General features: G+C 39.6%; 1 protein-coding gene across 3 annotated transcripts in view; it reads right to left on the bottom strand.

Annotated features, from left to right (window-relative positions):
* Nucleotides 1-22149, bottom strand: part of MUSK (muscle associated receptor tyrosine kinase) — a 93892-nt gene that overhangs the window by 40203 nt on the left and 31540 nt on the right. The window contains exon 6 of one of the 3 annotated variants that reach the window (XM_070795271.1): nucleotides 8817-8846. The exons of the other annotated variants lie outside the window; for them this stretch is intronic. Within the exon in view, the coding sequence (XP_070651372.1) occupies nucleotides 8817-8846 (30 nt within the window). The remainder of the gene's footprint in view (nucleotides 1-8816; nucleotides 8847-22149) is intronic. 3 annotated transcript variants of the gene reach the window in all.

The following is a 22149-nucleotide window of genomic DNA, read 5'->3' as shown; positions in this document are numbered from 1 at the left end:
GTACAGAAGAGGCAGTATATACTAAACAGAAGATGTACAGGACAAAGAAAGATCAAATTCAACTGCGTTAAAGGTTGGTCTGATTTTTTAATAGCTCTTTAAAAGGATTGCATAATTCAAAGAGATACAGGAGGACATAATTTGACAATTGGATGCTTTTTGCAGGTTCTAATTTCAGATTTGCCTGCTCAGATTAACTCGCTTTCCTATCTTTTGATATGGAGGACTCTAAGAGATGAAATCTGAAAGAACATGCTAGAAATACAAACATTGAACCCAAAAAGCCACGAGAGAGAGAAAGCAAGGAAGGTGCCAACGTCAATGCAGAGGTGCCAACTTCAGTTAAAAAATAAAAGAGTGGATTTAATGTTTAACCTTGAGCCCCAGGTGAAAACGAAATTGAACCTGATTTTAAGTACAGGATTCTAATCACCAATATGCAAAAGAATAGAGGGTTGAGGAACATGTTAGACAACATTATGAGAGGACTTCCCTGGTGGTTCAGGGGTTAGGACTCAGTATTCCCAATACAGGGGGCACAGATTCCATCCACAGGGGGCACAGATTCCATCCCTGGTTGAGAAGATCCTGCAAATCGCATGCCATGTAACACAGCCATAAATAAATAAAGTAAATAGAAAGAGTATTTAGTTCTCTTAAAAAAGCCATTATGAAGATACAATTCAATCATATCACAGATACGGACAGTTGAACAGGGCAAGATATTTTGTTTCCCCGCAAAACAAATAACACTGGAGAGGAAAAAAAAGAAAATGAGGGGACTATTATAGATTGAGAAAGATTTAAGAGGCATAGCCCCGAGTGTACTGTGTGGATTCTTGTTTGGATTCTTATTCAACAGATCAGATACAAAAAGACATTTTAGAGACAACCAGATAAAAATTGCACAATCCCGGTAGTAAATGGTATTAAGAAACGAGTGCAAATGGGGGATGGATGGTAATGTGACTGTGTTAAAAGTCCTTAAAGTACATGTGCACTGATTGAATTTATGTCTGAGATTTGCTTTAAAATAAACTAGCAGCCATAAAATGGTACTTGATTAGATAAAATGGTAGACTATTGTTCACTGTTGCTGTTGGATAATGGTACTGTGAGAGTTTACTATATTACTGTGTCTACTTATTTACAAGATGAAAAAAAATTTAATGTTAAAATTTTTTTAAAGCTGCAGTGGAGCCTACCCACAGCTCCAGAGAAACATGTCAGGGGACACATACTTCTTCTGCCATTGAAATAGTGTAAGTTATTAGAAAACCTAAAACCTGAAGAAGGGTAGCATTCGGAGGAGAAACACTGGACACAAATCTCAGTCCTGAGAGTTCAGAAGTAACCGCAACAGTTTTTACTGTTTAACTGGAGGATAATTGCTTTACAGTGTTGTGGTGCTCTCTGCCACACATCAACACAAATCAGTTATAATTATATATATATATATATATATATCCCCTCCCTCCTGGGGCTTCCCAAGTGGCTCAGTGGTAAAAAATCCACTTGCCAATGCAGGAGCCACAGTGAATTCAATCCCTGAATCAGGAAGATTTCCCGGAGGAGGACATGGCAACCCACTCCAGTGTTCTTGGCTGGAAAAGTCCATGGACAGAAGAGCTTCAGATCAGTTCAGTTCAGTTGCTCACTCGTATCTGACTCTTTGCGACCCCATGAATTGCAGCACGCCAGGCCTCCCTGTCCATCACCAACTCCCGGAGTTTACCCAAACTCACATGCATCGAGTCAGTGCTGCCATCCAGCCATCTCATCCTCTGTCGTCCCCTTTTCCTCCTGCCCCTAACCCCTCCCAGCATCAGAGTCTTTTCCAATGAATCAACCCTTCACATGAGGTGGCCAAAGTATTGGAGTTTCAGCTTCAGCATCAGTCCTTCCAATGAACACCCAGGACTGATCTCCTTTAGGATGGACTGGTTGGATCTCTTTGCAATCAAAGGGACTCTCAAGAGTCTTCTCCAACACCACAGTTCAAAAGCATCAATTCTTCAGCGCTCAGCTTTCTTCACAGTCCAACTCTCACATCCATACATGACCAGAGGAAAAACCATAGCCTTGACTAGAAGGACCTTTGTTGGCAAAGTAATGTCTCTGCTTTTTAATATGCTATCTAGGCTGGTCATAACTTTCCTTCCAAGGAGTAAGTGTCTTTTAATTTCATGGCTGCACTCACCATCTTCAGTGATTTTGGAGCCCAGAAAAATAAAGTCTGATACTATTTCCACTGTTTCCCATCTATTTCCCATGAAGTGATGGGACCAGATGCCATGAACTTCGTTTTCTGAATGTTGAGCTTTAAGCCATCTTTTTCACTCTCCTCTTTCACTTTCATCAAGAGGCTTTTTAGTTCTTCTTCACTTTCTGCCATAAAGGTGGCGTCATCTGCATATCTGAGGTTATTTATATTTCTCCCGGCAATCTTGATTCCAACTTGTGTTTCATTCAGCCCAGCATTTCTCATGATGTACTCTGCATATAAGTTAAATAAGCAGGGTGACAATATACAGCCTTGACGTACTCCTTTTCCTATTTGGAACCAGTCTGTTGTTCCATGTCCAGTTCTAACTGTTGCTTCCTGACCTGCATATAGGTTTCTCAAGAGGCAGGTCAGAGGAGCTTGGCAGACTATAATCCATGGGGTCGCAAAGAGTCAGACAAGACTGAGGACTGAGCACGCACATGGTGCCCGCCCTCTTGAGTCTTCCTGCCCCACTGTACCACCCCTCTCAGTTGTCACAGGGCTGGGCTTCCTGTGTTATGCAGCGGCTTTCTGCTAGCCGTCTGTTTTACATGTGATCGCATATATACGTCAGTGCTACTTTCTCAATCTGTCTTAGCCTCCCCTTCCCCTGCTGTATCCACTAGTCCATTCTCTGTATCTGAGTCTCCATTTCTTTTCTATAAATACGTTCATCAGTACTATTTTTCTAGATTCCATATATATGACTTAATACATGATATTTATTTTTCTCTTTCTAACTTACTTCACTCTGTATAACGGTCTTGTTTCATCCACCTCACTACAACTGACTCAAATGTGTTTCTTTTTATGGCTGAGTAATATTCTATTGAGTGTGTGTGTGTGTGTGTGTGTATGTATGTATATGTACAACTTCTTTATTCATCTGTTGATGGGCACCTAGCTTGCTTCCATGCCCTGGCTATTGTAAATAGTGCTGCAGTGAACGATGGCACCCACTCCAGTACTCTTGCCTGGAAAATCCCATGGATGGAGGAGCCTGGTAGGCTGCAGTCCATGGGGTCGCTAAGAGTTGGACCTGACTGAGCGACTTCACTTTCGCTTTTCACTTTCATGCACTGGAGAAGGAAATGGCAACCCACTCCAGTGTTCTTGCCCGGAGAATCCCAGGGATGGGGGAGCCTGGTGGGCTGCCGTCTATAGGGTCGCACAGAGTCGGACACGACTGAAGTGACTTAGCAGCAGCAGCATTTGCAGTGAACACTAGGGTACTTATATCTTTTTGAATTGTGGTTTTCTTAGGGTATATGCCCAGTAACCACAACATTTTTAGATCAGAGCTCTGTGGCAGATGATTAAAAGTTAAAACAAAATGTAGGCTTGAAATTTTTTTTTTACAGGCAGTATTTACAACCTGAAAAATTCCATAGCAAGAAGAATAGCAGTCATCATGGTGATCAGTAGGGTCAGTTTCAAGAGTGAGTCACCTGTATACTCTCCCAGGGCCCCATGCTTAGAGGGCCCCATGCTTGGTTTATTTTTCTTCTGCCTGTGTCTTTAGAAATTATAAGTGATTTTTGAATGAGAGGCCCTGTATTGTTGTTTGCAACCAGTCCACAAATTATGGAGCCAGTTCTGAAAGCCTGGTAGTCAGGGCTAAAAATGCTTGCTTAAAATAGGGAGTGAAGGCTGCACTTGTGCTGGAATTCAAGAAAAACAAGGCTTTAAGGTGAAATGGGAAATTAAAAATTGCAAATATGCTTTATCAGTTTATAGGAAGTGTCAATCAAGACTAGGTGACATAGGCTATACCTACTGCTGCTGCTGCTACTGCTGCAAAGTCGCCTCAGTCGTGTCTGACTCTGTGCGACCCCATAGACGGCAGCCCACCAGGCTCCCCCATCCCTGGGATTCTCCAGGCAAGAACACTGGAGTGGGTTGCCATTCCCTTCTCCAACGCATGAAAGTGAAAAGTGAAAGTGAAGTCGCTCGGTCGTGTCCGACTCTTCGCGAGCCCATGGACTGCAGCCCACCAGGCTCCTCCGTCCATGGGATTTTCCAGGCAAGAGTACTGGAGTGGGAAGTCTAAATATCTCAAGAGGACAAGCCAGCTGGGAGGCAGTGTACACTGCCTTCAGAGGGACAGAAGTAGTGCTCCATCTGACCACCTGGTTGAGATTTCTCCCAACTTGGTCCTAATTCACAGGTTGTGGCCCCCTGACAACTAATACAGAGTGACGGGCATCTGAACGAGAGTCCACCCAGGGATTCTCTTCCTTTCTCCTGTTTTCACAAAGATAATGGAAACTTAGATTGCACAAAATAATTGAGTCAACATTTATCATTTGGCTAAAATAGCTCCTGTAGAGCTTAGGGCTATACTTGTGTGTCCAGAATTTTGTGAGTGTGAGACTCCTGTGATGATCATTTTATAGGTCCCATTGTCTCTGAAAATCTGGAAAGAAAAAAGGTAGGATCCTTGAGAGATTAAGAGGAGGATTATTTCAGTTCCACGAATGCTGGAAAAGTGTGGACAGCAGCTGCTAAAGATGACACTAGTCAGTGTACCCTTGAACCTGAGTAAGAAGCTTCTGGCTGAAGATGAGAAGCGTAAGAAACTGCAAAAGTATGAAATTTAGATTTTTTTCTGCTTTAATTTTCAAAGGCAATCATTTTCATCTGGGACTTTAAGTTCTTCCTGGAAGTTTAGTAATAAGGGAAGGTTTATTTATTTATTTGTTTTGTAATTTATGGCTTTTGCTTTTGTTTTTGGCTGGCATTGCATTATTTGGAATATCATTCAGGCTCATTGCAAAACCTCTGATGACCTATATTGCACAACACAGCTAAGAATTATGTGAGATGGTAAATGAAACAGTCCATTATCATTCTAGAGGTCAACATAGCCTTGGAGTTCATTTAATTAATGTGCTTCCCTGCCCTGTATCAGAAACTTCCGGTCCAGTGAGGCACAGGAGGGTACGGAAAAGACCACTGCTGGCACGGCAAGTGGCTTCATGAATGTAGGGTTGTGTTGACAAGCTGTTGGTCTCCTTCTCCATGGAGACAGATATACCCTTGGTTGACCATGGGTTTCATTGTTGATCCTTATGGGATAAGAGGAAGGGAAAAGGCCAGGAAGTAAAGGGAAGCTGGTCTCTCCTGTACTCCCATCTTCTTGCCAAAAGATAAAATAGAGTGAAGGTGAAGTCGCTCAGTCATGTCCAGCTCTTTGAGACCCCATGGACTGTAGCCTACAAGGCTCCTCCATCCATGGGATTTTCCAGGCAAAAGTACTGGAGTGGGTTGTCATTTCCTTCTCCAAGGCATCTTCCCAACCCTGGGATCCAACCTGGGTCTCCCACATTTCAGAGAGACGCTTTACCATCTGAGCTACCAAGGAAGCCCATGAAAGTTGTTCAATCATGTCCGACTCTTTGAGACCCCATGGACTGTACAGTCCATGGAATTCTCCAGGCCAGAATACTGGAGTGGGTAGCCTTTCTCTTCTCCAGGGGATCTTCCCAACCCAGGGGTCGAACCAGGGTCTCCTGCATTGCAGGTGGATTCTTTACCAACTGAGCTATCAGGGAAGCCCATATAAAATAGAAACTTGCCTCTTTTTTCAGTATTGAAGGATAGCTTTCACCTTTCTTCCGAGTTTACCTCTCTCAAAGAAGATGGCAAACAGCTTTTGGGTTTTGACCTAACCGTCTTCTCATAATCTTTCCTTGACCCGTCCCCCTCACACCACATCATAATTTGTTTTGTTTTATTTTGTTTTTAAGTTTTTTTTTTGCCTTTTTTTTTTTTTAGTTTTTAAACAATATTTATTTATTTTTAATTGATTGATGATTGGTTTACAATATTGGTTTGATTTCTGTCATACATCAACATGAACTAACCATAGGTGTACATATATCCCCTCCCTCTTGAATCTCCCTCCCACCTCCTGCCCATTTCCCATCCCTCTAGGTTATTAGAGAGCCCCAGTTTGAGTTCCCTGAGACATAGAACAAATTCCCCTTAGCATCCCTTTACATATGTTAATGTATATGCATCCATGCTGCTTTCTCCATTTATCTCACCCTCTCCCTCTCCTCCCCCACCCTTGTCCAAAAGTCGGTTCTCTATGTCTGCATCTCAATTGCATAATTTGTGTTTTGGCTGTCTCTTCTCATGGAATGTAAGCATCAGAAGGGTGGAGCTTGCTTTATTCATTAACACAAGCTGATTGATAGATAATTGATTGATTGATTCATTGATCAATCGATCCTGAACCCGGTGTGGTACCTGGTGAGCACTCAATAGGTATTTGTTGAATGAATGAATAAATGAGTGATTCCTCTGATTAGTGATATTGGGAAAAGGGACTTGTCTACGTGATGAATATCTCAGTCCTCTTTGGGCCATCTTTCTTCCAGCTATCCAGTGAACAAGAAGGGTATGGGGTTAATGTCCCATAGGTAAGTTCCCCAGGTCGGGTTTCTCCATCCTACAACTCCAGGTGAAATGCGGAGGCTGTGGGGAGGAATCGGAAGTTACATGAATCTAATTTTTGGATGAAAGGAGAGAAAGCTTTCTTTTTCAAACTAGCTTTATCAGCAATAAAGCTGATATTTTTATACCCATCAGTATTTGTTACCAGTTCCAAGCATAAAAGGTAATGGGACGGGGAAAGAAATTTCACCACATTTATCAAACATAAAAAACAAAAAGCCAGTTGCCATTAAAAATAAGTGTCAAACTGCTCCATGGATAACAATACACCTGTAATAATAAACTTAAACATAGTTCAATAATAAACTCCAATTGCTTCAGCAGTAGCCACAAACTGAAAATTCATTTTAAGTCATCCATTTTAAAAGTAATGTGATAGGTTTCATACCAAATAAATGCCCCCTGAATATCCCTATTTCACCTTTTCTTTGCATGAAAGACAATGTAAAAGTGCCTTGTTACATAAACAAGCTGTTTAGTAGAAAGGGCGTGGGATTACTTGGTCATCTGGAAAATGTTGATAATAATTTTGATATGGATTTTTTTAAAAAAATTATTCAACTCTTCTTTCTATAGATAGTCTTATTGTCATTCTCCAATTCACTGTGAGCTCTTTCCCATTTGCTTTCCTGTGGGCAAGCACATTACTATTCATTTGCAACATGTAAAACAGACATGGGCAATCTATTTATCCTTGGGTTTTCTTTCATGGTGTCTAGTCCTGAGTTTTGGGCTTTAATTTCTCTGGGATAAGTTTACTTTAATAACTTCAGGTTGAGAATCCTGTATTCAGAATGGGACTTAAGCAGCCAGTGATTCCAAGTCCTTTATAACATAACCATATTGTATTCTCATTTCCTTTATCTCTCTGTCTCTTTTTTTTCTCCCTCCCGCTGTCTTGTCCTCCCTTCCTCTACCCTGCTCCCTCTTCTTGTTCCATTTTTCAAAATACTTTCAGATATATAATAAATTTTGTCGTTGGTTGTCATTTTAAGGGGTAATCTGAATTTGTAATAAGGAGATGGAACATTATTCACTCTGAAATTTCATTGGTGGTGTAATGGAAAGCCTAACAGGCAGGGGGCCCAAATTAAATCTTGAAATTAACAAGCAGTTTGACTTGAAATGAATTGCCTCTCTTTTCTTGGAAAGGGAGTAGGACCAGAAGAATATTTAAGTCCCTTGTAAATTGTATTTCTCAGCAATTACTTCAAAGGATGTAATGAGCTTGCATGGATTTGCATGTTTTTTTTTTTCTCATTCTTTTCTTTCTTTCTTATTTTCTAGCCTCTTTTAAAGAGATCTTTTGTTACTTGATTCAAACCAGCACTGAGAAGAGTAAATTGAAAACAAACAAAAACTGAAACTAGAAATAAACAAAAAAACCCTCAGAATCATACAGATGCAGGTGAAATGATTTTATCTAGATTTAGTTATAAGCAGCATGATGTTTAAATAGGAAAACATCTCAGATACTTTATTTGAAATACTTAGATAAGGAGGGGCTGTTTCCAAGAATACCAGCCTAGGGTTTATTCCTAAAGCCAAACTGTATTATATGAGCACTTGCGAATTTCATCCAAAATATACAAAAGTTAGAACAGTTTGATTGATTTGGTTTGGTTTGGAGCAGTTATGTAATACTTGTCCACTTGAAGTAATAACAATAAAAATCTAAGCTGGCACCTTGACATTTTTATAAGTCTCCAAAGACTGTAACACCCTCACCTCCTGTCCCCACACCCCCAAGGCTTTTGGTCAGAGGAACTTTCTGTTCTAGTCTGTGTGACATTTATATTCTCATGCTGATTTATGTCATTTCATTTTGTTTGCATTTTCAGAGTCTAGGATACAGAGTTTATTTCTGTTCATTCAAGCTTTTCTTAATACACGTAAATCCTCAATAACTATATTATATATAAAGCAGCCCATCTAATAACACTGTTAAATGCTGAATTAATAGTCCCCATACATTGTTTGTTATTTCCTTATAAAATCATGGCACTCAGAGTTGTTGGTAAGATCAGAACTAAACAGTTGAATAGAACCATGCGTTTACAAAAGAAGCAGTGCAGAAAGAAAAAAATACCTTTAGTCTCTTGCTCTGGTTCACTCTCTTCTATTAATAGGAACAAGACAAACGAACACACAAACAAAAACAACACATCATGAAAAGGAAAATCTTTGAGCACAGAAATGTTACTGTACAAGATGAATTAGGACCTGCTTGTTTCTTATTTTAATAAGAAACAAATGCAATCAAGGGAAACCACTGACCTTTTAAAAGCAAACTATCAAATGACATGAACTTTCAAACTATTGCTTTTCGGCAGGCAGTACCACACAGAAAATGAACTACAGCATACCCAACAACATAGCCCATTCATGCATTTTCATTTCATCGTTGACAATTACCCTTTCTTTCAAGGCAACAAACTGCCTACTATTCTGATAATAGTGGTAGTGATTGTGTTTCTCCTTGTTAGTATGGCTTCTCCTCTTATGAGGCCCTGCTGTGAAGGCAGTGATGTTGAATCTGGGATCTCAGCTATCATTTCTATGGCAATAGACTCCTGTTGTGGTAAACAGAGGATTAGGGGGTTTCTGCAGAACAGAGCCTACAACCAAGAGAGATTCTGTCCTCTGTATTGATTCCCAGAGGCTGCCCAGAGAGCAGAGAGGAGCTCATCGTTATCTTTCAGGGAAAAATAACAGTAAAGCAAGCTACAAAGAAAAATATAAAAATGTATAAATTGGATATATGGAAATGAGAATTTTTCAATTTTTAAAAATCCTAGAAAAGAGACAACCACTAAATTAATTGTTCCAAAATGTTTAATACAACCAAATCAGAGATAGATCCCACATGAAGTTTTATCTTTCTATCATGAAGATGTATTTTGTGTCAATTTATACCTTTTTTTTTTTTTGATTGATGTGTAGTTAGAATAGACCTTTCTTTGATTTAGTGATAAGCCAAGTGCAATATTTGTTTATAGTATAAAATAACGATGCTCTTGTTAATCTACTTTTAGAAATAAGAATACATTGGTATGGTTCCTTACAGATTATGGGTATTTTCACACACATTGTACATTATCTCATTTAACTCTAGCCGTTTCCCTGTGATGATACATATCTGATATTATTCAGCCCATTTTTCAGACAAGGAATCTGAAACTCACAGATTTGCTGCAGATGCAGAGCCAGAAATGCCTCTCCAGCTTTCAGACACAAAGTTTTCTGTTCTACCTAGCATCACAGTGAGAAAGCCTCATTTTTATATTTAATGCCCAATACTCTTAAATTTAGGTGAACTTACAACTTCCCAGTTAGATTTTACTCTATCTGTCGAGTCCATAACACATTCTTATTTTATTTTATTTTTTTTAAATATCAAGGTCATATTGGATAAAAATGAGATTTTTCCATACTAAAAACTGGTCCATCTGGACACTAGAAAATTGCAGAGTCCCTGCTTGGAACAAAGACCTTAATCAGAGGAAATAAGTGAAGGTCCATAGTTGGACCAGATTGGGCCTGAAAAATTATACCTGAATGTCTTTGGGCTGAGCATGTCTTTCTAGTTCCTTAGCACAATTGTGCTTATTTCTAAGCTTGCGGGGGGTGGGGGTGGTGGGGGGAACAACTGTTTTTTTGGAATCAGCAAAATAACTATGGGTGCCTGAGATGGGCAGGGGACTTAGATGGGAACGTTACGTATCTGTGTTATTTGACTGCTATATCTCCAAAATTTTGCTCCACTAAAGTTGAAGGGCCTTAATAGTTTTGAGAACCTTATTTACTCATCTCTTACACTACTCTTTTTAGGGTAAAGTGCAGTGCAGGTAAACCCTCAGCCTCCTTGTAATTTTACACCAATGGTCTTTTACTGGACTGGACTCTATTTTGAAGTAGACCCTGAGGGCAATGCTGATTTTTCCTTTGCTGCTTTTTACTTTGTTGTTGTTATTGTTATTATTACTCATTTTGCTTGATTTGTTTGGAATTGGAAGCAGTCTTAAACGAATGCACCCATTTCCCCCACTGCAGATGTATAGAACCAATTTAGGGGATCAAAGAAGCTCTAAGATCTGTCATTTTCCTAAAAGGAAGTCTGGAAGTCCCACCAGAAATTAAACTTCGATATATCGACTCTAAAAATTTCTTTTTACACACAAATTCAAATATGTATCTCATGTGTTGTTGCTCTGGTCATGTCCGACTCTTTTGTGATCCCATGGACTGTAGCCTGCCAGGCTCCTCTGTCCATGGGATTTCCAAGGCAAGAATATTGGAGTGAGTTGCCATTTCCTTTTCCAGGGGTTCTTCCCAACCCAGTGATTGAATCTGCGTCCCCTGCACTGTGGGCAGATTCTTTATGTATATAAATATACACATATTTATATACACTATGTATTAATATATACACATACGTACACACACTCACACACATGCATGAACAGTTGAGGTTACTTTAAATTAGAGAAATTGCACACTATTCAAGTTTGCGTACACTCACCCAGTGTACGAGATTATTTGTTATTTCGAGGTCAAACTGTAGTCCTGGTTCTACTGTGTATCCTGCTTGCCTACCCTACCGCCATCCCTCTTGACTTGTGAACCGACTGTTTTACCTCTTATCAATTTTACATATATTCTGTCTCATGGTCTTTATTTCTATTTAATTGATAAATTCTCTTTTAATCACTTTATGTGTAACGCACCAGTCTTGTCTTCCAACGTGATTTGTAGTCTTCGTGGGGTGGAGGAGGGAGCAACAGAGCGTACTTTACTTTTGTTGTGTCATTTTTTTCCCCTAAAGCCCAGCACAGCCTCTTGTAGAAATACTTGGGAAAAAGAGTTGGATAGTGATTCATTTTCCTTCTCTACTTTCTTGGGATTGTTCTGTAGGACATTTAGAATGGAGAGTCTGAGATTTCTCATATGGAGTAGTCTGAGATATAATCAACATCCAAGTTACACAGTATATCCATCATTTTCTTGAATAGTTTGATTTATGGAGAACTTGGTTTCATTGTATCAACCCATTTTAAACAGCTGTGTTTAAAAAACAGGTACATATATATATCCTGAATCAAACCAAAATCAGTCTCCTTATAATTACTACCCACAAGACCCAGTTCCTACTTCTACCTACTGGACAGAAATGAAAATAAAATCCATCAAATGTTTTCATTTTCCCAACATGCTAACCCCAGTTTACTCATTCTGACTTCTCACTTTTGAACTGCTTAGCTTTCCTTCTTTTCTTCCTTTATCCTCTTATCTGTGGTACCTGAAACTAAAACTAACACACCTAGAGTCTCACAAATTCAGTGAGTAGTAAGACTCTTTCTAAATACTCTACCTCTATGAATATAAATTTGCACGAGTTTTTATTTGCATTTCATATCATGATGCAGTTAGGTCATTGATTCCACTAAAAGTCATGAATATCCAATACTCACTTTTATATTTGCTCTTATTAAAGTCTATCTCCTCAGTTTTGAATGTATATCTGTGTGAATATGACTTGATTCTAAAGAGGTCAATTAAGTTTTTCCTACTCAGTTTACTGTATTAGTTGATGGAGAGGAAAGCTGGGTGGGGGGTGGGCAGGCGGGGAATGTATTGTTATATGGGAGGAGGGAAAGCCATCAAAGTTCTCTAGTGGAAATAAAAGGAATATATTTAGTAAATTAATACAGGTCATGTAGATCTTACAGAAAGAAAGATATGAAACCAGAAGAGAAAACAGACACACGTGTGAGATGATTTCCATCCTTCTAACTGCAAGAATGAGGAAAGTCAAGAAATAACAGGAATTTGGCCACTCAGACTTGAAGTCTCAATGGAGGCTGAAATAGTACATTATTTGCTTTTTGTAGCATGACATTTATAATTTTCTTCTTGGGCAATATCCTAAGAAAATCTCTGACCATCTGGTACTGTAAGAATACCATTCTAGGACTTTTTGTAAGAACATAATCAGAAATTGGGAAATCAAAATAATATTTCCTTTCAGTTGTGTACTGTACCCCTTATAGGAAACCAGGCAGGCAGCTCTGAGTTTGGGTCCTCACTCTACTGCTTACTAGCTGTTCGATCTGTGCTACTCTGGACTTCAGTGTCTTCCTGCAGAAAATGCAGAACCTGTCAACCCCCAACTTGTAGGATTATGGAGAAGATTAAGTAAAATGATCTGTACAAAGAAGTTAATATAGCAACTGACACATAGCTAGAAAGTATTGAAGGCTGACTTTGAAGCCATCTCCTCTTGCTCTTCCTCCCTCCCTTCTTCCCTCCCTCCTTCCCTTCCTTCCTTCCTGTTTCTGTCTCTATGGTGTCTTCCTGACTGACGACAGCTGTTCTTCCAACTGACTTCAAAGGTAGAAGGCTATTTTATCTTATTTTAAATTTCAGTCTTCCTTAGCAGGCAGCATCCCATATATTGTAGGTGTTAAAAGCATGAGCTTAAATCCTTTCCTCAATTGTCTGAGAAGAATCACTCTCAGAAAGAGAAATTCATTCTTTAGATCCTATTTTAAAACATAGATGCTAATCAATATTAGACTATTTGAATCTATTCTTAAATAGGTTAGATGTCTCATCTAGCATTGTGTTTTCAGAATTACGGAGTCAGAGATGCCTGTTAGTAGACAACCACCACAGAGAACAAGAAAGATCATTTTAACTTTTAATTTTTTTACTTAAAGAAAAGTGGCTCAAGGGTGGTTGAAAAGTAATCATAGTGAGACTCTGGGGTACTTTGTTTCTGAACAGATTCTTCTTTTGTCTTCCAATCATTAAAAGAAAGCTTGACAATAGTAATGATAAACCTAAGTACCTGATTTTCCTTTCCTGACTTCTTGATGGCTACAGCAAAGAAACTTGATCCTGGTGTGCTGCCACTGTTTACATGTCTGTCCCCTTTGAAGCTGAGCAATGCATAAAGAGGTTTATCCACTGTGGCTCCATCTCTGAAGGAATTGGAGCACAAGCTCCTTTAAAAAAACATCCACAGTACCCTCACAAACAGTGACTCCCACCTCATAATCAGGCTGGCCTGCCTCTGTGACATTCCTATTCTCTAAAGTGGCTTGGGTCGGGAACATTTCTGTGGCCTTTGAGATAATAACATTTTCTTAGCTTGTAAATATGGATGGTGAATAATGACTGTGAGTAAGACGTGTTTACCAAGGAAATCAGGCAAGAGCCACACGAAGTCAACTTGTTTTGATTTCAGTCCTAGATGTAACGAGAGCAGCTATTAAGAATATTTTTGTTAAAAAGGTCCTGAAAAATATATTACAAGTTTAACTGTAAGCCAAGAAAAAAGTTGAATTTCGGCTCCGATTCCCTTTTTTCATTCTTAAAATAATTATTTTCTGGTTTTAATGGGAGGAGATGCTAAACTGCTTAATGATGAGGACAGAAGCCTTTTTTAGTTTACCCTTTCCAAACGTTTTTATGTGGGAATAAATTTAGATTTACAGAAGAGTTGTCAAGGAAGGGAAAGAAAGTCCCCAGGTACTCTTCACGCAGTTTCCTCCACTGTTAACATCTCACATAGTGTGTGCATACTCAGTCGTGTCTGACTGTTCGCGATCCCATGGACTGTAGCCCACCAGGCTCTTCTGTCCATGAAATTTTCCAGGCAAGAATTCTGGAGTGGAGTGCCATTTCCTACTCTAGAGGATCTTCCCAACCCAGGGAGCGAACCCAAATCTCTTGCATCTCCTGCATTGGCAGGCAGGTTCTTTGCCACTGGTGCCACCTGGGAAGCCCCATTAACATCTTACATAACCACAGTGTATGTATCAAAATCTTAGCTTACTTTTAAATAACATATGGACCTAATCTTATGAAAAGGAAGATACCTGAGCTCTGACAGCAGGCAAAGAAGCTGAAGTTTAATAAGAACCAGAATTTTCAAAACGTTTATTTATTTATTAGCTAGCCAGAAATTTTAAATGGGAAAAGAAACAGTAGTTATAACTTTAATCTTAAGTGACACCATAATATCCTGGTTGTCTCAAGTGGCTCAGTTTGGGAAAATTTTGGTAGGCTTTGAAATGGAATTCTAGATACCCCAATAGGACCATAGAACCTCCAAACTGTAGGTTCCCACACCAATGAGATGGTGGATATAGACTCATTTTAAAATTATGTCCAACAAAAGATGACAGAGAGTATCAACTCAAATAGCTTGTGAGTCAAACTGTAGCTCGTTCTGGTTTTCATAGCACCTCTGGTAGGTACTAACCAAACTCTCTAGACCATCTTCGACTTCCTAGTTAGGAGTCGGTGTCAGCCTGTGCTTGCATGATAAATCTGCGTCTTTCCCTCTCTCACTGATGTGTGGTCTGTAGCGTGAGCTGCTGTTCATCAGTCAAAGCCCTACTGGACCTCATTTCTCAAAGCTTTCCCTCACCTCTCACGCTCTCCGCTGTCCTACGTGTATATCTTGCCCAAACTTCTATTGTCGCAAATATATTGAACTCTAATTATTGTAATTCTTTGCTTGCATGCCTATCTTTCTCACTAAATGTGGACACTTTTCAATAAATGAACCATGTCTTATTTATCTCTGTATCCTTGGGCTGTGTGTTTAGTCGCTCAGTTGTGTCTGACTCTTTGTGACCCCATGGACTGCAGCCTGCCATGCTCCTCTGTCCATGAGGATTCTCCAGGCAAGAATACTGGAGTGGGTTGCCCTGCCATCCTCCACCAGAGGATCTTCCCAACCCAAGGATCGAACCCAGGTCTCCTGCTTTGCAGGCAGATTCTTTACAAGCTGAGCTACCAGGGAAGCCCAAGAATACTGGAGTGGGTGGCCTATCCTTTCTCCAGGGTATCTTGCCAACCCAGGAATCGAACTGGGGTCTCCTGCATTGCAGGCAGATTCTTTACCAGCTGAGCTACCAGGGAATCCCCTGTATCCTTGGATTTCCCTCTTTTTGTGGAATATAGTAAGCACTCAACAAATGAATAAATTTGAAGCTATCCTAATATTTATCATGCAAATTCTGAATAAGCTTACTCTGTCCTTGAATTGTTAAGCTTTCATCTGGAATAAAGACATTCCAGGTAGAAATTCTTAAAGCAATGTTTCTTGAAGTGTGGTTCATAGACTACCTATGTGAGGATCATCTGGGAGGTTGTTAAAAGGCCTTAACAGAGACCCATCAGGTCTGAGTCTCTGGGAAATGCAACCTAGAGCTGTGCCTTTTAAGAAAATCTGTGGTTCCTTCTCATGTGCACTGATGCTTGAAAACCACTACCTTCAAGGGTTCCATCAGTCCATCAACTTAGTTATTTCCATCTCTTTCCATAGAGGGTTTTGAAGTGAGCGTAATCAATGATGTGACAGTAAATTAAATAACAACACGTTCATCTCAAGAAAAGGAGACCTCTTGTTGGTTTAGTGGAACAAATATTATGACCAAGCTTCAAATTTGATTCTGAAAAACATGCAAGGTAGGGCAAAAAATAAAGTATACAGTTCTCACTACAGGAAGGAGAGCAAAAGGCCAGTTTCTCAAGAGAGACCATTTATTTTCTCCCCAGGCAGAAAAAAAATTTAAAGCAGTTTCTCACTTAAGATGTTTTTCAGAGCAGTGAGTGATGGAATGATCAATATTTTCAAGAAGGTTTTTGGCAAACAGCGATTTCTGTAGTGAGCAAAATATGATGTAAGCTTGGGATATTGCACCAAGCCTGTGGATGACTTTCATGTGGTTACACTATCTGGGTAGGGGACATGCTGATTCTATATAGCCTCTTTCCAGTTTGCTGGTAAAGGCATATCTTCATACAGCACCTCAGATAAGCATCCTAATGTCACTTGTCACAATAGGGCTAAACCAAAGTTATTAATCTCTAACAAGTATCAAGAATGCAGGGACAAAGCATTGCTGATTGAGAGGAGATTTATATTCTTTGGAAGCAAGAGAAGCAGTTGGTAATGTTGACATTCTATTTCTGAAACTTGAGAAGACTAACCAGCAATATTCTCTGGATAGAAGTCGTCCAGCTTCATAACAATGTAAACAGCAGACAACAATACCAATAGCAGTCAGTATTTATCAAAGAGCTGGTAGACACATACAGCATCTACATGGTATCCCAGCTCCTTTTAAGAACCCTATGCTGCAAGTCATATTGCACCCATTTCACAAAGAGGAAATAGACTCAAAGAGGTGACATAAATTACCCAACCTCACATAACTAGTAAGTGGCAGAGTCAGAACTAACACTCTGGTCTATCTGATGCTAAAGCATGTCAATGCTCCAGAATTCTCATCTGTGTAACATAAACATAGAGAAGGAAAAGACTCAAGAATGGGGTTATGAAAGATGTCCTGGTTTAGGGGGTAAGCCATCCTTGTTCTTGGCTAACTTGGGCAAAGTAATCATTTTTCTGGTCTCAAGTTTCATTAACTGAAAATTAGGGGATTGAGCTGTAACTTCTAGGGCCCCTTTCAGGTTTTACAGTGTTTGGTTACTCTTCTAATAAAACCAAAGTTAATAAAACATCAACTCTATTTTAAATAAAAATTTAGTTTTTGCAATTGAACTTCATTGCTTCTACCTCAAAGATGAAGATGGCATGTGAAATAAAGAGCTGTAAATGTCTTCCCAAGTGCTTCAGTCATTGCTTTTGTTGTACTAAAGTTTCATTAGTCCTAGAACTACATTGATGACCATTATGTGAGTGATTACTCTGTGCCAAGCACTCTTGTAAGAGCTTTAAATGTAGTATTTGGGTTTATCCTTTTGCAACTTATGGGGTAGGACATAGTGTTCACCTTATTTTGTGGGTAGGGTACCTGAGGCACTATGAAAGGAAGTAACCTACCTGAAGTTACACAAGTGGTAAATGCTGGAGCCAGGATATGAACTTAGCACCTGCTCTAGACTCTGGAGTCCAGACAGTTTCTACAATCTAGAGCCCATGTTATTAGCCAGTATACTAAGTTCCTTAACTTTTCAATTTCATTTCAAACAATATACTGTCTACATTATATCAGTTCTATTATCTTAAACAGCTGAAGATAAATCTTTGAAGCACATTTTTTCTTCAGAGCAATTGAAGAGAATCTAACTGTTCTTTACCTGGAAGAAACACAAGCTGGAATCAAGGTTGCCGGGAGAAATATCAATAACCTCAGATATGCAGATGACACCACCCTTATGGCAGAAAGTGAAGAGGAACTAAAAAGCCTCTTGATGAAAGTGAGGGAGGAGAGTGGAAAAGTTGGCTTAAAGCTCAACATTCAGAAAATGAAGATCATGGCATCTGGTCCCATCACTTCATGGCAAATAGATGGGGAAACAGTGGAAACAGTGTCAGACTTTATTCTTTTGGGCTCCAAAATCACTGCAGATGGTGATTGCAGCCATGAAATTAAAAGACACTTACTCCTTGGAAGGAAAGTTATGACCAACCTAGATAGCATATTGAAAAGCAGAGATATTACTTTGCCATCAAAGGTCCGTCTAGTCAAGGCTATGGTTTTTCCTGTGGTCATGTATGGATGTGAGAGTTGGACTATGAAGAAGGCTGAGCACCGAAGAATTGATGCTTTTGAACTGTGGTGTTGGAGAAGACTCTTGAGAGTCCCTTGGACTGCAAGGAGATCCAACCAGTCCATTCTGAAGGAGATCAGCCCTAGGATTTCTTTTGAGGGAATGATGCTGAAGCTGAAACTCCAGTACTTTGGCCACCTAATGCGAAGAGTTGACTCACTGGAAAAGACTCTGATGCTGGGAGGGATTGGGGGCAGGAGGAGAAGGGGACAACAGAGGATGAGATGGCTGGATGGCATCACTGACTCGATGGACCTGAGTCTGGGTGAACTCCGGGAGTTGGTGATGGACAGGGAGGCCTGGCGTGCTGCGATTCATGGGGTTGCAAAGAGTCGGACACGACTGAGCAACTGAACTGAACTGGCTGATTATATGTTCAGTGCATAATCATACAACTTTTTTATCCTTAGAGAACATTACTGACAACTCTTCAAATAAAGGACCACGTTACCATTGTTTTCTTGAAAGCACTACAGAACTTTTCAGATGAGAATGCAGCATAATCTCCCCTAAAGTGGAAATTAATGAGTCAAACCCTTTTCTGAGAGCATGCACCCTATTAATCATGCAAATTTAATTTTCCCTATGATAGCCCCCAGGAATTTCAAAGGTTTATGCCTCTATCTTTTCTTTGGTTTTTAAATGCACAGTGTAATCATGACAGCAAATCAAACCCGTTAGTGGCATCAAAAAGATAGAACTGATGCCAGGAGCAGGGTCACTGCAAATTCTATTAAAACTGCAATCACTGAGAGCACAGCACACACTGGGGGTTTAAATACCTCTCTCTGTGGCATTTGTCATATTAAGAGCTGCAGCATAAACAAAGGAAAAAGGCAATCAGATGTGTGTAAACATTACATGTTCACTTCCACTTTTCTAGATGCAGTAAGAAAATCTGATCTCTGGCAAAGAAGATGGACAGAAGTCTAACATTTCTGAAAACAGTCCTGATCTTTTAGATCTCTTGACATTTGCCTCGGGGTCATCCTGTATAGATATGTATTTGTTTGGTCTTTTAGAATTCTACTTATTTTATATACTGTGTATGTCTGTAAAAAATCAACAACAGAAGCTTCCCACAGAGCAAGTTATTCCTAAGGATATACGGTGAAGCTTTTCAGACTGCAGAGAAAGGGACAGACAGAAGCAATAAGGCACCCTGACCAGTGTTGAGAACTCTTGCATGGGAGCCAATTAAATTTGCCAGGTGGCTCACCTTTCCTTCTTACTCCCCAAAATGCCTCTCCCAGGTGTGGAGACATGGGTCTATTTTTGAGGCCTCCTGCAAACAAGGAGTTGTTTAAACATTAGAGGAGCCTACAATAACCCTCGACCTAGACGGGTTCTGTTCTCTTCTAGATCTGCTTCTAGGGCTCTTATCTGCAGCTTTGTACTGGTGCCGAGTTCCCTCTTCCCGCTGGTGGTCACTGACTGAGAACCCTTGGTTTTAGCCTCTCTTCTGCCCAATCTTTTCCTTAATGGCTTAAAGCTCCAAGGGAAAACGAGGTAGTAATAGCAAATGCCATCACCAGGGAGCCCAATCCATTCCAATATCCCATCTATTTTAACTGGGATTTCAAGTCTTCTACACTTAGCCAGTTTCTACACACAAAGCTTGATTTGTCTGAATGTTATATTCACAGAATGCATAAGATCAGTGCTCATCTCCAAATAAGTAAATCATTTCATAATAAATTGAAGGATATAAGGGAAGTCTAAGGGATATATGTAAGACTGTGAGGGAAATATAAGAAAATTAGCTATTTTAATTTTTTAAATAGATCTTTCCTAATGATTAAAAAAATCTCAAAACAATAATCATTCTGTCTATAAAAAGACTAATTATATTATCATCTTAAACATATTTAATTTCTGCGATGTTTATGAAACATATGTTTTAAAGGAAGCATATCCTTTAAGGTCAAAATCAGGAAGTAAAATAAGACTCTGGTACTTCAGAGGTCATTCATAGCCTCCCTTGATGGCAGCCTCTCCTTGATAACTCCAGCTCTATCACTCAAATCATCATACCTCAAGGTGGTATCGCTCTGCCACTGAGTACTCAGGAGTACTGAGTGCTCTGGAGTACTCGGGCATACTGAGTACTTGGGAGTACTCAGGGGAAAACTGTTGTAGTTAAAGACACATAGGAGAAATGATATGAATCATTCTTTGGATGCTCACATGCCTAAGATAGAACATGAAGTAGATTGGAAAGAGAGACAAGACTGTCTCTTGACTTAGAAGGTAATTCTTTCTACAGGGCCCTGAGAAGTTACTTTGTCCATTTTCAATCAAACAAAACTAATGCAGTAAGAATCTTTGTTCAGAGGTGGCAAGTGGGGGTGAGGCTACATGGAATTATGCTGGTGAAAAAGATATTTTTACCTCTGTGAGGAACTAATTAAAAGAAGTGATCTCAATAGAAGCAATATTTGAAATTAAATATAAGGAAGTCTTTCTGGGAAATATGATTGATTTATCTTTGTTCTATAATTGTATATTCATTCTCATATTTGGAGACAGCTAAGGAACCTTCTTAGCTAAAGGGCAGAAGCCACAAATGAGGTAGGATTGCCTTTAAGCTGGGTAAGACAAATCCCAATTCCTGATATATTGAAATGCATGATAAAGAAACAAGAAATTAGCCAATGCTTGTAAGAAACCAATGGCTGGGAATTCACTCCAAATATGGTAAAATATTTTAAAATGAGCACTTAGCAAATGGAACTTTCTATGAAACATGATATGTTTCATATTTCTCTGGCCCTCATCTATCCTGCCACGAGGTCTGTCCTAAAGCCCGTTGTCACAGAGGTACCTGAGAGATGGGTTAACGTTTCCAGGGGAAGAGCCTCCATGGTCATGAGGTTGACATCTCTTTTCTGCCTTCCAGATGAATATGGGATCTGGGAAACCAAAGACTTTCCTACCAAGGGCAAGTCAACATACCTATATAGTTCTCACCCAGGAGTACTTCACTTTTCTATGGAAACTTACCTTTATTTTACCTATGAATCAATAACACCTAACCAAGTGTAGAAGATGTTCATTGAGAAATCAGAACCCAAATGGGATCCTCCAAGCCACTATAGAATCATAAATTTTAGGTTTCTGCTCATAAGTAAGAAAGGTTTCTGCTCATAAGTAAGAAAGAAGAGTCAAACGAGAAGAGAATTCACTGCAGCTGCCGCTCTCTGAAACTTTCCACTTCCATCTGATTGGTTCCCTTACTTTCTCAACTTGCTGTCTTTATGGATTAATTCCTTCCCTAAGGAAATGGCAATTTCCATGTTCTGTTTATTATGACCCCACCCTGAACATTCTTTGGTTCAATACCCCAGTGTAGTGAATATCTAATCAATATAGGAATCAATTGCCTTTGACAAAACTTTTTCCATCCCTGAATTTGTTCTAAAGCAGAATGGAGCAACAGAACTACAAAAATAGTATATCAAACCAATGAACAGAAAGGTTGATGTCACTTGATTAAAATAGTATATTTGGAAGAAGTAATTTTTTTCCAAAGCATAAATACAAGCTTTCATTCTCTGTAGTTATAAAGGTCTCTGTATAAAAGTTCAGAAAGTCTAAAGCTATAGAAAGAGCATGATGGAAAGTAACCACCCCTCATGGAATTCTGTATGCAGAGATGATGACAGCTAACAATCTGCTACTTCCACTCCAGTGTGTGAAAGTGAAAGTCGCTCAGTCGTGTCTGACTCTTTGCAACCCCAGGGACTATACAGTCCATGGAGTTCTTCAGGTCAGAATACTGGAGGGAGTAGCCGTTCCCTTCTCCAGGGAATCTTCCCAACCCCGGG

Source organism: Bos indicus, chromosome 8, assembly GCF_029378745.1.
Source record: "Bos indicus isolate NIAB-ARS_2022 breed Sahiwal x Tharparkar chromosome 8, NIAB-ARS_B.indTharparkar_mat_pri_1.0, whole genome shotgun sequence".
NCBI classification, from domain to species: domain Eukaryota; kingdom Metazoa; phylum Chordata; class Mammalia; order Artiodactyla; family Bovidae; genus Bos; species Bos indicus.
The sequence above is the reverse complement of the archived record's forward strand: the minus strand, read 5'-3'. Positions and strand labels throughout refer to the sequence as shown.